Source organism: Microtus oregoni, unplaced genomic scaffold (assembly GCF_018167655.1).
Source record: "Microtus oregoni isolate MIOR12 unplaced genomic scaffold, Mior012 000019F_ref0000042, whole genome shotgun sequence".
In the NCBI taxonomy this organism is placed as follows: domain Eukaryota; kingdom Metazoa; phylum Chordata; class Mammalia; order Rodentia; family Cricetidae; genus Microtus; species Microtus oregoni.
In genome coordinates, this window is record NW_024543078.1 from 12091143 (window position 1) to 12107188 (window position 16046).

The window sequence follows — 16046 nt, forward strand, 5'->3', positions numbered from 1 at the left end:
AGAGAAAAGTGTCCTTCAGTTTCTCAGTATGAAGACTTTATTTCTGAAGTAACAAGACACCTTGCAACTATAGGAACTATTAAAAAAATCATAAGACGATTTTAACACATCCCTTCGTGAATAGAGCAGGCAAGAATACAAACTTCATTCCTTCCTTGAATCAAGGAGCACTACTGGATCCAACTGCCAGAAGTTTTAGAAGGTTTTAGATACTATACTGTACAGTGCTTTAAGCTCTACTGAATAAAGGACATTCTCTCACTAAGGATGAGTGTTTTAAGGTCAAGTATTCTGAGAACAGCCTACTTCTTTCAACATTTATTAATTTATCCATGTTTGCTTACTGCTTCTGCTAAGTATTACCCAAAAGCTAGCCATTTCTATTTAGTTGTGTAAATCTGAATGAAGTGCTGTAGTATTTTGTGGGAATGTACTATATACAAGACACAGAGAGAACTGTTCTGGCATGTCAGGGTTTTTTTTGGTTAGCAGACTGCATGTGTTGGTACGCCCTTTACTGGTTTTGTTTTTATAGCCAATTGTTTGGGTGCACTGCAAAGGAAATTCAGTTCATAAGATATGCAGAAAATTCCATAATGACATATTAGAGTTATAAAAACTATATGATATTAATCTTACAACTTTCTCTGCTAAGCTGCACTAGGCATTCATAAATGGATCCAAAATAAAATAATTTTTCTGAAACTTTTTTTAGTGAGATGGTTTTCCAGAAAATAGTATTCCCAAGATAAATCAATTTTGTTTTAACTCATTTCCCTTCTTTGCTATTGGGTTATGTATATGTTTTTTTAAACGTGAGAGCTGATTATTGCTTAACAAGTTTTCTTATGGTAAAATAATGTAAATCATTTCTATGATCTACATTTTTTCAGGAACTCATTTACTATTAAGGTTGTCATTTATTACTAAGAATTTTTCTGTTTTTGTCCTTTATATTATATTAAACTTGATAACTATTATAGGTAACTTTGAAATATTTGTATGTGTTTGTTATCTTAAACATTTGGGGAAAAAAAAGCACAAAAATGTAGATTTAGTTAACCCAGAGAAACACGAATTTTTTTAGTAGTAGCAATTTTATATCACAGTTTTATTTTCTTATGAAGTTCAAAAAACACATTGCTACTCATTAAGACAAGTTCATTATTTAACGTAAAAACCAGAATAATCTTTTGAAATAAAAAAATACTATTTTTATTTTAACAGTATACTTCTTAAGCTCTTACTACCAGCTCTAAAGAACTTTTTGGAATAATTACATATTCCATAACGTGGTTTTAAGGTGTGTCATCACTAACCCAGTAGCCATGACAAAGGTCTCTTTTCTTTGCTCCCCATCTTTGTCTCTCTCCCCCTCCCCCACTCTCTGTAATAGGCCACCTTTGGAAAGACCATCAATAAAAAAGACATAAAATGCTTAGTTGACCAGAAATTGAAAGTTAGAGAACTTGGATTTATTTAATTCAGTGTTGCCATAAAGTAGGCTTTGCCAGAAAATAATGCTATAAAATGAAATCACTTTGAAACTCTTGAATGAAAGGTGCTATATATATGTAAATACAAAGGATTCTTACTGAAACCCAAATGCTACACAACAGAAATACTGAAAATCTATTCTCTAGACTTGGAAATCTCACTGCATCATAAGTCCTTGAGTTCAAGTATCAAATTGGGAAATGGGTACACGGCAGTCTAGAGACATTTGCATGTAAAATATGTAAATTCACTTGATCGAGAAGTTGAGAGTAAGTATAGAATTATGTTTTAGCTAAAAATAGTAAGTGGGTAAGTTAGATTTATATTACTAGCATCCAATTTGCACAATTAGCACACATCCCAGGACAATTCATGAGTGTGAGGTGACCTAATGAGGGTGAGTGATAATGCAGTTTGACCTCTTTATACTAATATCCTAAAGCAGAGCCTGCTGGTTAACGAGCATGACCACTTCAGCTGAAAGCGTCTGTGATGCATTAAAGTGGAGTAGGCCGACCCTGAGAAGAAGAGAAAACCAAGTAAATACAATGAAACTATTAAAATGTTCATAATTCATTACCTTCCTCATACTGTTTCAAGAAAGGACTAAACAATAACCACAAGAAGTTTTTTTCTAGAAAATCTAGTTCAGAAGCAGACTTCGAAGGAAGCTAAGCCAAGTGGAAATGAACCAGAACTGATTTTCTAAACAGGCTTAAACCAGCCTTTAGTTGTCTGGTTCTTTCTATTCCTTAACCAACCCCTAAACCTCTAAGAACACTTAAAAAAAAAAAAAAAAAAGCAGAATACCAGCACCAGCCCAGAACTCTAATAATATGCCTCCTGGCTGGCCATGGCAATGTTTTGACCCAAGTTTTTTGAGTTGGTGGTTACCAAAGACTTCATAAGACAGGTTCATGTGTAGCACCTTTCATGCAAGGCATGTCAAAAGCCTATTTAAAAATCACTGTGTATATTATAGAATTGTAGCCACCTCACAAATGGAGCACTACAGCCTGTACTGTCTTTAACAGTTCATGTCAGGAAGTGAAATCAATACTGTACCAAACCTGGAATTATAATGGGAATTATGTATTCTAAATTACTTTTGTATTTAAGTTACTCTTTATGAGAAAAGTGAATTGTTTTCTTTACAGCTATTTGTCCTGAGATGTATGTTTTTCTTTAAGTCTTGAGTATGAATACCACAAAAAGAGCCCATTTTATAATATAAACCTTGATGTACACGTTAAGCTATTTGGACAATGAAAATGCCTTAAGAGGAATGCTTAATAGATAATGTTGCATTTGTAACATCCTTTGACAAAACCTGATTTTAAATTGTCCTTTTCATTTCTACTAGTTTTTTTCTGTGTTTGCCATTGTACTCACAACTGTTATTAAGTACCAAATCAAATAAAAAGCTGTAACATTTCCTTAAAAATTAATGCTAAAAGGGAGGTAGAGTTGAATGGCAAAACGGTTTTACTTGGTGGTGCCTAATATCAGCCCCAGGATTCCATGCATGGCAAGATACCATTGTTTGGACTGTCTTTCACAGTCACTTTCCCCTCCTTTGACTCTCCTTACAAATATATATGCTGGATTAACTGATATAAAGAAATAAAAAGGTGAATTTTTTAAACAAATTGTTATAATCATTTTAAAATTGCATATTAGTCACGTGTTAGTTTTTGCCCTGGAGAACTTTTTCATTCTTTATGTATTTTACCCTAATCATTTTTGGTTATTAAGAGGCTTGAGGAGAAAGTCAAGTTTTGTCAATCCTAAAATATGTTTAAATGCAATCTATAGTCATTTCCCTTATCCATGAAGGGTATGCTCTAACACTCCCAATGAATGCCTGAATCGGCTGGTCTTTTTGTTTTATTTTTCCCATACATTTAACACTGAGAGCTTACATCATAAATTAGGCACAGTAAGGGGAACAGTAGTCACTAATAATAAAACAGAGGTATAACAATACTGTTTGGGATTTTTGTTTTGTTTTCTCAGGGTTGATTTTGTTTTTGTTTTGCGGGGTGAGGGGTACTGCTGGAGATTTTACCTGGCCTGAAGCATGGGAGATAGGCTGGCAGTCTACCACTAATCTGTAGGCCAGCTCCTTTCTCAGAACTTGTTATTGTGCTGTATGCACTCTCCTTGTGATGTGACATAAAATAATTAGGTGGTGAGATGATGTGATATAGGAAATATATTGTTGAACTAGTAGGTAAGGGTTGTTTGAACACCAGCACTGTGAGAACACAGATACTGTGGCAGGTAGTGTATATGGCATGGATATGCTAGGCAAAGCCATGGTTCAATGATGACTTCTCCTGCCACTCAAAATGGCATGCAATTTAAAACTTACTGTTTAATTTTGGAATTTTCCATTTAATTTTGGATCACTTAACTACAGGTTACTAAAATGTCAGGAAGTAAAACTGCCAAGAATGTGACAAGCTGCAAAATTAATGTCTTTGTGGGGGCTGGAGTGATGGTTCTGTGAGTGAGAGCATTGGCTGCTCTCGCAGAGGAGCCAGGTTCAATTTCCACATGGCTGCTCACAACTGTCTGTACCTCCAACTCCAGGAAATCCCAGCGCCCTCTCTTGGCCTCCACAGGCAATTTACACAGGTGGTGCACAGACATTCATGCAGATAAACACATAAGATAAAAATAAATTTAATGTTTTATTTTTACTTACACACTTGAGGCAGCCAGCTGAGTCTTGCCACATCATTCTTCCAAAGCCTGTTTTCACTACAAACAAGACATCCAAGGTCTACAAAGCCTGTTTTCACCACAAACAAGACATCCAATGTCTACAAAGCCTGTTTTCACCACAAACAAGACATCCAAGGTCTACAAAGCCTGTTTTCACCACAAACAAGACATCCAAGGTCTACAAAGCCTGTTTTCACCACAAACAAGACATCCAAGGTCTACAAAGCCTATTTTCACCACAAACAAGACATCCAAGGTCTCCAGTTCCAGGAGATCCAGTGTCCTCTTCTGACTTCCACAACCACAGGCAGGCACACATGTGATATGTAGGCAAAAATCTTAAGATGAACGATAATCTCCAAAGACAAAAGTAATAAAACAGCTGACAGAAATGAGTTTATTATAAGCATTAGCCTAATTGGCTTGTTTTTGGACACAGTATCTGAATATGTAGTCCTTGGGTGACCTAGAACTCAAGAGACCAGCCTGCTCTGCCTAGAGAACTAGACCATGCCCAGCTCCCAGTCAGCTTTTAATCGAAGTTTAGAATTATGGGATCATGTCCTGTAGCATTTACAAATATGAGCAAGTCTTCAAGACTCAGTTCCATGGTTACAGCATTAGTCACTGGATGGAAGTATACTTCTTCATGTCCACCTTCCAAAAATGCTGAATCCTAAACAAACTTAACCATCTCTATCATCACAGAAGAGTGCCAAGGTGTGGCACAGCCTTGACCAATTTTCACTTTTTCTAGCATGGCTGTTTCATCAGCAAACCGAAGATTTCCACTCCCAATTCCTAACTGCTTGCCAAGATCATTTAATTTGTCTATCATGAAGAACTGCTACCAGCTAGTAGTTTTTCTTCTTTTTCTTACTGTGTCCTCCTTTCAAATGTTGAATATGAAGCATCATTTCTTCTACTGTAAACACCTGCAAAATATCACACACATAAAGTAGCACACATATGTACAACCACAGTTGTACCTAATTTGCCTGGTGGCTGAAAGACTTGGGGAGTACTCTGCTCTGAATTTAACTAGTAGAGACCCATCTCTATTCATTATAAATGTTTTTTATTTTGCTTGAGGTTGAGCTTTTGGTGCTGGGGATGGAACCAGAGCACTATGCATGCTAGACAAATTGGGTCCCTCTGATCTAAACCCTCAGTTTCCAAATACTTTATAGACCTTGTACCCTGTTAAAATGGTACTCTGGGTAGGGTTAGGAACAAGAGTTCAGATAACTGCACAGCAAAACCCTGTCGGAGAAACAAAAAAGCCTTAAGTCATTACAGTTGCTAACCTCAGGACCTCAGTTTTTCTTAGGCCAGTTTTCTATCCCAGAACACTAACAAAGCCGCAGGTGCCTGAAAAGCTTACTGCTTTTGAACTTTTTGCAGTAAAAGTTTGTGGCTGTCCTTAATATTTTCTTCCAGAATACCTGACAATCTCCACTATACAAGAACACTGCAGGAGAACTTAAGACCCTGGGTTAGTACATAAAGAACATTAAAGGAAAAAAAGGCACCGTACACATGAATGTAACTAACTGGAAGGAAGGTCAGAAAGCAATTTTGTGTGGCCTTTGTAAAGATGGGGAATAGTAACCATGTATTTTTGTCATTATAAAATGTGTACCTCAAGCCATACCTAATTTCATGGTAGTTTCCATAAACTACCTTGCAAATCTCTAGTACAATAACTCATGTTAAAATTATTAAGGTATTTTTGTTTATGACACGTACAGGTGTGCAGGGCCAAAAGAAGGCTGAGTCCACTGGAGCTGCAGTTTTAAATAGGCAGTTAAGAGCTCAATGTGGATACTGGAAATCAAATTCGTGTCATCTGCAAGAGAAGTACGTGCTCTTAACGGCGAAACCAATTCTCCAGACCCAGGACTTTTCTGTAATTGTTTGCGAAATGATTGTTGCCTTGCTGCGGTGGTATCCGAACTATCCAAAGTAGTAAAAATCAAACCCACCTTAATGACCGGCTTTGGTCTTTGGTACCTGGTACAGCACAGGTACTTATATAGGGTTGCCACTTAAGTGGAAGCGTTGCAGCTAAGTACCTTCATCTGCATAAGGCGGCAGCCATCCCGCCCTCTTTAAGTCACACCCATCATCCCAAGACAAGTTCATGATAACCGCAGTTTCAAATCGAAAGACCTGCGAGTTCCTGTTGGATCCAAGAAACACTCACGCTATGGCCCCGACCCGGCCCCGAAGCCTCACCTCGGATTTTCGAGACAGGGTTTCTCTGTGGCTTTGGAGCCTGTCCTGGAACTAACTCTTGTAGACCAGGCTGGCCTCAAACTCACAGACATCCGCCTGCCTCTGCCTCCGGAGTGCTAGGATTAAAGACGTGTGCCACCACTGCCTGGCACTAACATTAATTCTTAGATCATATGTTACACACTCCCAGTAAATGCATCTGTATGTGTTTCTGCATAGATATAGAATGGCTGCAAAGGTTTGAAGATGAACAAAGGTTTAAAGCAGAGTTAAGGACTTTCAAAGAGGCCTGAGAAGCAGAAGCTGAAAACAGTACACACAATGTCTACTGGAAAGACAGTGACCCCAGGCTGGAGGTTTGCGGGAATGATGATAATTCAAAAGCATTTGAACTGCAAACAGGAGGTGTGGTTGAGGTTGAAGAGACGAAGTGTCTGTACAGATGCAGGAAAATTAACAAATGGCTGGAGGTTAATTTTAGTAGGCTGTATCAACAGTATTTCTACTGGTTTCTCAATTGCTTACCGAAGCAAGTGAGAGCAAAGAATTGCTTGCAGAAAATGAACTCCATTAGATGTTTTTGAACAGTAGGTAAAATGGTAAGAACTGGAATGAACTTAAGGCATTTTCAAGTGTGGGAACAGTGGAGACTCTGATAAAAAGATTTCCAGGAGTCTTTACTCATTAATTAATATTGATTGTAACCCTTTGTGATGGGAAGGGGAAGTGGGTGCTGAGATGACTAACTGGGTAAAGGAGTTTACTGCCAAGCTTAAGTTCTTCAGTTCTATCCCTTCGACCTTGTGGAAAGAGAACTGACCCCCACAAATCGTCTCCCACCCCATATACATACAATTTTTAAAAAAGGGGAAAGGGCCGGGCGGCGGTGGCGCACGCCTTTAATCCAGCACTTGTTGAGGCAGAGGCAGGCGGATCTCTGTGGGTTCGAGGCCAGCCTGGACTAAAAGAGCTAGTTCCAGGACAGGCTCCAAAGCTACAGAGAAACCGTCTCGAAAAAACAAACAGCCGGGCGGTGGTGGCGCACGCCTTTAATCCCAGCACTCGGGAGGCAGAGGCAGGCGGATCTCTGTGAGTTCGAGGCCAGCCTGGTCTACAAGAGCTAGTGCCAGGACAGGCTCCAAAGCTACAGAGAAACCCTGTCTCGAAAAACTAAAAAAAAAAAAAAAAAAAAAAAAAAAAAACAAACAAACAAACAAATAATGGGAAAGGAGTAGGTTGAGAGGCCTGAGTTAGGGTAGACAATGGGAGGTAAGTGTAAGCGTGCTTTGGGGAAGAAACTTTCCTATTCCATTATTCTGTGCAAGTGTTAGATGTAAACGAGTTAACCTCAACGGGTGGTGACGGCTCCAAAAAGACTCCAAAATGGAGAAAAACAACGAAAATCAAAACCAAAAATGTTTACATGAGCAAGGTGCTCTCAACAAGTCACTGAATTATGAGGTGAAAAATAAAGAAGTCGAGGCACAGAGCGTTGACAAAACACCTCCCGGTCCAGATACTGGGAATGGGCGGGGCTACCGTGCCCGCGAGGTGACTCCTTAAATCCTGTTAGTGCTCTCTATAGCCACCGGACACCGGTTCCTTCCTGTTAGAGACGCGCGCGCGCGCGCGTGTGTGTGTGTGTAGGACACGTCCTCCCCGTGTGTGTGTGTGTGTGTGTGTGTGTGTGTGTGTGTGTGTGTGTGTGTGTGTGTGTGTGTGTGTGTGTGTGTGTGCAGGACACGTCCTCCCCGGGGAGGGATGAGACACGCCGAGCGCCTCCGCCAGCCACAGACAGCCCCCAATGCCCTGGGAAAGGCGCTTCCGGCGGGACCGGAAGCTCACCGGGGACCTTGCAGAAGGGACGGACTGACCGACCCACAATTCTGGGTCCGGAAGAGGTCTCGCCCGGGAGCTGAGTGAGTGGAGTCTCTGAGCGAGGGTGGTCTCGAGTGCCAGTGTCACTTGTCGCGGCTTGATGAGTGACCACGAGCGCCCCGGTGCACGCTCCCCGGTGGCTCGCGTGGCGGCGGCGGGGTTTGGTTTTCACAACTACTTTTTCCTTTCTAAAACCTGTAGCTGATCCATTCAGACGTTTCTGTTAATGCAGCTTGGCATTTGCAGCATACCCACCCTCTCCTCGCATTGACCTGAGTTCCAGTGCGGGTGGCTACTAACCTTATGGCAGTAGGGAATGACCCCTCTGAATTCCAGTGTCCTCTGTACATGAGAGGCTTTGGAATATTTAACAACCAAGGTTCCTTCCAGGGTTGAGATTTGGGTTATTTTTCCTGATGTGTCTGATTCCTCAATTACATTTTTCTGTGTTGATTTGCCCTGTGGTCTTTACCATTCCATTCATCCGTGCCCTTTTGTCAATCTGGTTTCACAACTCATTTAAAAGCGAGCGTAGGGGCACGCGCCTTTGATGCTTTAAGTGGTAGCATTCTAGAAGGAGAGACAGGCAGATTTCTTGAGTTCGAGGCCAGCCTTGCCTACATAGAGAGTTCCAGGACAGCCCGAACTACATAGTGAGACCCTGTCTCAAGAAAAACCAAAAGAAAAAAAAAAAAGATTTAAGGAATCCTCTACTCTCTGAGCACTTCCTTTCACTTCTTAGATCAGAAGCATACGCCTACTTGCTTTTTGAGGTATATGATAGACATGTAAATGCTTGGTTATTGGATTTTTTAAAAAAGCGTGTGTGTGTGTGTGTGTGTGTGTGTGTGTGTGTGTGTGTGTGTGTTATGCTTATAGAAGCAAGAAGAAAGTGAGATTCCCCTGAAGCTAGAGTAGTGGAGTTGTGAGCCTTCCAAAGCAGATGTTTGGGATTGAGCTAAGTTGTCTCAAAAGCAGCAGTGCTCTACCAAAGCCATCGCTTTGGCCTCTTTTCTCCCCTCAACACCGCAGATTGAACCTGAGGTCCATGCACTCTCTTTCCTCTCTCTTTCCTCTCTCTCCTCCCTGCCCCCACACTCCATCCCCCTCTTCTTTTTTCTCTTTTCTTTCTCTTTTTCTTCTGAGTGGTGGTTTGTCTGATATATCTAGGCTGCCCTTGAGCTCCCTATGTAGCCAAGGATGGAGACTGGCTTTGAACTTGTCATCCTCCTGCTTCAGCCTTTGGCTGTTGTTGCCAGGCCTGGCTCGAATTTCTAAGTCTTTCTTCATTTATTTGGAATGAAGCCAGAATTGCTTTTGATCCTTACTTGGGTGAGAAGGTAAGATGCTAACTATATTAAACACAAAGCCTCAGAACTATGTCCAAACGAGCAAGAGAGTAACTTGTGGATGTTTTTGACTAATGGTGGTGAATCTTCAAAGCATGTCAGTTATCAGTGAGAAACAAATAAATCATCTCATGTTCTCTTTGTGGCCTCGTTGTAGACAGGACAGATAGTTGAACACTTTTACTTTCTTTTTACACAGATGAGGAAAATGATGTCCACAGGACAAGAGTGACTTGCTCTGCCATGATAATGCTGATTTGTGTCAGAGCAGGCGTCCACCCAAGGTTCTTTGGTTACCTCTCCAGGTACTTTCTTCACGACTTTACTGTGTCCTTTTTGACTCTTGTTTCTTTCCTTTTATCTGTTTTTTTTTCTGTGCATTTGTGATGTATGTTGTGTGTATATGTGCAGGTATGTCACGTGCATGTCATGGACCACATGTAGAGGTTAGAGGACAATTTGGGGGAGTTGAACCTTTCTTTCCATGTTAAAATGGATTCTGGACAATCCATGTTGTCAAGCTTGAAGATTGTTTTTGCCTGCTGAGCCATCGCACCAACAGTGGGGTTTATTTTTTGTTCGTTTTATTACTTTTTGAAACAAGATCTCCTGAAGCCTGGGTTGGCCCCAAATTCACTCTGTAGCCAAAGTTGGCTTTGCACTTCTGATCTCCATGCCTCTGCTTCCCAACTGGCAGGGTTACAGTCACCATCACCACACTTGGCTATCATTTCTTTCTTTTAAAAACAAACAGCCAAGTGATGTAGGTGGAGGCTGCTTATTCATTTCCCAGCCGCCCAGACACAAAATAAGCACACAGAAACTGTATTAATTAAAACACTGCATGGCCTATTAGCTCACACTTTTTATTGGCTAGCTCTTATATCCTAATTAACCCATTTCTCTTAATCTGTGTATTGCTCTGTGGTTGTGGCCTTCCTGTAAGTTTCTGTCCAGTGTCCAGCATCTGTCTCCTGCGGCTACATGGCTTCTCTTTGACTCCACCTACTCTCTCCTCTATCTGCTTGGAATTTCTGCCTTACCCTATTCTGTGCTTCAACAGGCCCAAAGCAGCTTCTTCTTCTTCTTTTTTTTTTTGTTTTTGTTTTTTTTTTTTTTTTTTTTTTGAGACAGGATTTCTCTGTAGCTTTGGTGCCTGTCCTGGAACTAGCTCTTGTAGACCAGGCTGGCCTCGAACTCCCAGAGATCCACCTGCCTCTGCCTCCGAGTGCTGGGATTAAAGGCGTGCACCACCACCACCCGGCCCAAAGCAGCTTCTTTATTAACCAATGGTATTCCCAGCACAGCACACGGAGGGGCATCCCACATCAGAGTGGTGGTGATGCACACCTTTAACCCCAGCACTCAGGAGACAGAGGCAAGTGAATCTCTTGAGTTTGAGGCCCATCTGGTCTACAGAGCAAGTTCTAGGACTGCCAAGACTACACAGAGAAACTCTTATCTGAAAACAAAAAGAAAAGAAGGAAGGGAAGGGAAGGGGAGACAAGGGAAGGGAAGGGAAGGGAAGAAAAAAGAGAAAAACCCAAAAACATTCATGGGAAGGCATGGTGGACATGTCTCATCACAGCTTGTAGAAGTGGAAGCCGGGGATTATGAGTTCCAAACCAGCCTAACAATACAGTGAGGTCTGTCTCAAACAAGTCAGTGTATTTACCCTTCCAGAGCCACAGAATACATGTGAGGATGATGAATTGAAATGTTCCATTAAGATCATAGTTTAATGTCTTATTATGTAGCAAACTCACTTCCATTTCTTTGATCATGTCTTATGCTGTTGCTATTTCTAAATATTATAAAATATTGATATTCATAAATCCTCTATCAATATAAACTATGTTTATTGCAGAAATACCATATTATATGATGAGAGAAACAGTTAAAAGAATTTTCAGACAACATCAAAATTGAAAATTTTGTTCCAGATAGCTCTACAGCAGTGGTTCTCAACCTTCCTAATACTGTGATCCTTTAATACAGTTCCTCATGGTGTGATGACCCCCAAGCATAAAATTATTTCATTACTGCTTCATAAATGTAATTTTGCTACTGTTATTATGTTATTATGTTATTACTGTTATTATGGTATTATGTTATTATGTACATTTCCAGCATATCTGATATGTGACCCCCCACAAAAGGGTTGCAACCCACAGGTTGAAAACTGCTGCTCTATACGATTAAGGTAAATTCAATGCAATACTCTCTAGGTTTTTTTTGTTTGTTTGTTTTTGATTTTTTCGAGACAGGGTTTTTCTGTGGCTTTGGAGCCTGTCCTGGAACTAGCTCTTGTAGACCAGGCTGGTCTCGAACTCACAGAGATCCACCTGTCTCTGCCTCCCGAGTGCTGGGATTAAAGGTGTGCGCCACCATTGCCCAGCAATACTCTATAGTTTTTATTCTTTTTGTAACATTAAAGAATAATGCTTGGGATCGGAGTGATGGCTCAGAGGTTAAGTGCACTGGCTGCTCTTCCAGAGGACCTGAGTTCAATTCCCAGCACCCACATGGTGGCTCACCACCATCTGTAATGAGATCTGGTGCCTTCTTCTGGCCTACAGGCATACATTCAAGCAGAAAACTGTATACATAATTAATAAATAAATAGATATTCAAGCAGAAAACTGTATACATAATAGATAGATAGATAGATCTTTTTAAAAAGAATAGTACTGATGTTATAAAACAACAGTATATTCTTTACTGAAGATTTTAAAAGCTAACATAGTGCGATGGAGAGACAACTCAGCAGTTCAGAGCACTGGCTGCTCTTCCGGGAGACCCACATGGTGGCTAACAATTGTCTGGAACTCCAGTTCTGGGATATGATGCCTCTCTGGCTTTAGGGGACATTGCACCCACCTGGTACACAGACATACACACAGGCAAAACAGGAATAAATCGAAAAAAAATAATGTAACTTCACTTATATAAGAAAAAATATAAGTAGAGAGAAAAGGCTTTAAAATGAACGTTGAAGTATTTAACTGAGACTGTGTGTGTGTGTGTGCCTATATGTGTGATCAAACTCAGGTTCTTGTATATGCTAAACAAGTATTTTATGATTCTCCAAGCCCCTGAAAAATAAAAAATTTATAGTTATTTGTTTTTAGACAGTGTCATATGTAGCCAGAGTAGGCCACAAACTGTAGCTAAGGCGGACCTTGAGCTCTGCTTCCACCTGAGTGCTAGGATCCCCTGCCTGTGCCATACTCAGCTGAGCAGCGTTAAGCATGTTAGAAAGCGGGCTGTAGCGCTGGCCCCTGTGAAGTGTTTGCTGTAGCCTGTCAATCATACAGCAATGGTAACAAGAGCAGTAGTAATAGCTGTTTTCAGGAGAGGACTTGGCATACAATCTCATCTCTCACTAGACCGTGAGTCCTCTGAGGGCAGAAACCCAGTTTCATTTGTGACGTGATCTGCATATAGTAAATCTTCAATTCCTATTTGCTAATTTGATTTAACTATTAACCAAAATTTTGTTTTAAAATTGTTTTTACCCCTAGGAGAAGCATGAACCGGAAGCTACTGAAGTTGGAACACTTGCTGCGACTCCACACTGTCTGTAGGCAACTGCGCATCTTGAGTCAGGAAGGACTGCTCTCGCGGTGGAAACCCGGCTTCTCACCGGCTTCTCCAGTGTGGGCCGAGCAGCTGTGCGCCCGGCCCTGGCAGACGGACATGCTCGCTGGTGTCGCCTTGCAACAGCACAGGCTTTTTGTGACAAAGAAGGTTGTTGCAGATATCCATCATCTCCATTACCTGATCCGAAGTCAAAGTGTATAGAACTATGTATATTTTTGAGCATTTTATCATTTATAGAATGTTGTATGAGGCCATATTCTATACAGATCTTTGTGAGAACAGGTAGTTCTGCTCTTACTGTTGTGCAATTTAAGTGTTTACAAGAACTTTGCTGATAGGAATAACTGTAATTGTGGTACATATTACAAAATAAATCTAAATTGTCACTTAAATTTTTTTTTAATATTTTATTTATTTATTATGTATACAATATTCTGTCTGTGTGTGTGTCTGCAGGCCAGAAGAGGGCACCAGACCTCATTACAGATGGTTGTGAGCCACCATGTGGTTGCTGGGAATTGAACTCAGGACCTTTGGAAGAACAGGCAATGCTCTTAACCACTAAGCCATCTCTCCAGCCCCATGTCACTTAAATTTTTCTTCCTTCAGCCAGGCATGATGGTGCACACCCTTAATTCCAGCACTTGGGAAGCAGAGGCAGGCAGATCTCTGAGTTCCAGGCCAGGACAGCCAGGGCTACACAGAGAAACTCTATCTCTGCGGGGAGGGGAGGAATGTATTTTTTTTTCCTTCTCGCTTATGTGTTCTGTCTTTTTAATAGGAAAAAAAGCCATCAAGATCTCAGCTGTCTCCAGTGAAGTCTAAAAGGGACGTGGAAGTATGGGTCGGAATGACTGTGGAGGAACTGGCCAAAGCCATGGCAAAAGACGTAGGTGAGCCCGAGAACTTCACAAGGAAACATCCTGGGGGCGAGAAAGCATCGGGGTTTTGCTTTTGTTTTGTTTTTCTGAGACAAGATTTCTCTCTTTAACAGCCCGGACTTTCCTGGACCTCACGGACCAGGAGACCAGGCTGGCCTTGAACTCACTGAGATCCACCCGCCTCTGCCACCAGAGTGCTGGGATTAAAGGCATAAAGGCATTTTGCCGGGCTAAACTTTGGGTTTTACTTGCAGTGAAGTTAAGGCATCCTGGGTGAGCTGGATTAGTGTTTCAAATGTTAAGTTATACCAATTCTTTTCATTTTAGGTTACAAACCCTAATCATTTCTTGACTCCATCCCAAGTGTCGCTCTTTTAGCTTTTTATCAGTGACTATGAGAAAGGTTTTCTGTATGGCTGTATGGATGGAGAGGTTAAGAGAATTGGCTACAGCCCACATTGGAGGTACACACCTTTGATCCAAGCAATTGGGAGGCTGTGAATTCAAAGCCAGACTGGTCTACATAAAGAGTTCCAAGTGGCCGGGTGGTGGTGGTGCACACCTTTAATCCCAGCACTTGGGAGGCAGAGGCAGGTGGATCCCTGTGAGTTCGAGGCCAGCCTGGTCTACAGAGCTAGTTACAGGACAGGCTCCAAAAGCTACAGAGAAACCCTGTCTCAAAAAACAAAACAACAACAACAACAACAAAAAAGACATGCCTGCCTGCCTGCCTGCCTGCCTGCCTGCATGTCTTTGTGCTCAAGGAGGCCAGAGTAGACATAGGATCCCCTAGAAATGGAGCTATAGACAGTTGTTATAGGAGGCCATGTGCATGCTGGGAATCAAACCCAGGTCCTCTGGAAGAGGAACCAGTGCTCTTAGCCACTGAACCATCTCGCCTGTTCCTAATTTCCCTTTCTTTTACTGTAACGTTCTGATTCCTTTTTCTCAGTAGTTTGACAAATTATTTAAGACCAGAAGAGATATATTTGTGGGAATAACTCTAGCTTTTCTTCTTAAAAAATTTACACATTTTTAAGTGATACTTTTATACTTCCCTCCTTCTTTCCGTCTTTTTCTTCCTCCCTCCCTCCCCTGTTCCCTCCCTCCCTCTTTCCCTCCTTCCTCTTTTCTAGTGTTAAAGATTGAACTCGGGGTCCTATACATGCTAGGACTCCTATTTTCAAATGGCACTGGCATGCTACCCCAGCAGTCAGGAAGTTGAGCCAGGAGGATCAGGGATTCAACACCCACCTAACCTACATGTTATCTGGTCTCTAAATAAATCATAAACAAAGGTAGTTAAAACTCATGAAAACTTTAAAAAGTTAACGTATTTATTTATCATGTATACATGTCGAAGTGTGTATGCAGCCTGAGTTCAATACTTACTATTTTCATTGCCTTTGGGTTATTAATACCTATCCTATCTGTCTAGTGGAAACACAGCCTCATGGTGTCGTAGTACCCATCTCTTGCCATCTGCAGCCGTGGCAAATGTTGGTGACGTGAGATCAACTGTGATTGAAGGAATTCTGTGATGGGAGCTGGAGAGTCCTATAAATTTCCTTTATTGGTCTGTCTTTCTTTCTTTCTTTCTTTCTTTCTTTCTTTCTTTCTTTCTTTCTGAGACAGGGTTTCTCTGTAGCTTTGGGGACTGTCCTAGAACTCACTCTGTAGACCAGGCTGGCCTCAAACTCACGGAGATCTGCCTGCCTCTGCCTCCCGAGTGCTGGGATTAAAGACGTGTACCACTGCCCAGTCTTTTATTAACAGCTTCCCTATTTACTAACACGCCACTAAAATGAATCTTCATTGCTCTCTTGCGCTCTCTCTCTCTCTGTTTTTGTTTGTTTGTTTGTTCTTGAGA

At 41.3% G+C, this 16046-nt stretch overlaps 2 protein-coding genes and 1 pseudogene across 8 annotated transcripts in view; 2 read left to right on the plus strand and 1 right to left on the minus strand.

Annotated features, from left to right (window-relative positions):
* Window positions 1-2320, plus strand: part of Ccdc88a (coiled-coil domain containing 88A) — a 167459-nt gene extending 165139 nt beyond the window's left edge. For all 6 annotated transcript variants that reach the window (XR_005975985.1, XM_041669925.1, XM_041669928.1 and 3 more), the window contains one exon: window positions 1-2320. The gene's annotated coding sequence lies outside the window, so the exon portion shown is untranslated.
* On the minus strand, window positions 1883-8827 carry LOC121459607 (annotated as a pseudogene).
* Window positions 8229-16046, plus strand: part of Mtif2 (mitochondrial translational initiation factor 2) — a 21183-nt gene continuing 13365 nt past the window's right edge. Inside the window, exons 1-4 of one of the 2 annotated variants that reach the window (XM_041669136.1) lie at window positions 8251-8384; window positions 9892-9997; window positions 13217-13442; window positions 14077-14188. In XM_041669136.1, coding sequence (XP_041525070.1) covers window positions 9936-9997; window positions 13217-13442; window positions 14077-14188 — 400 coding nt within the window. In that variant the 5' untranslated portion in view covers window positions 8251-8384; window positions 9892-9935. Of the gene's footprint in view, window positions 8385-9891; window positions 9998-13216; window positions 13443-14076; window positions 14189-16046 lie in introns of both variants that reach the window. The other variant, XM_041669135.1, reaches the window with a different exon arrangement.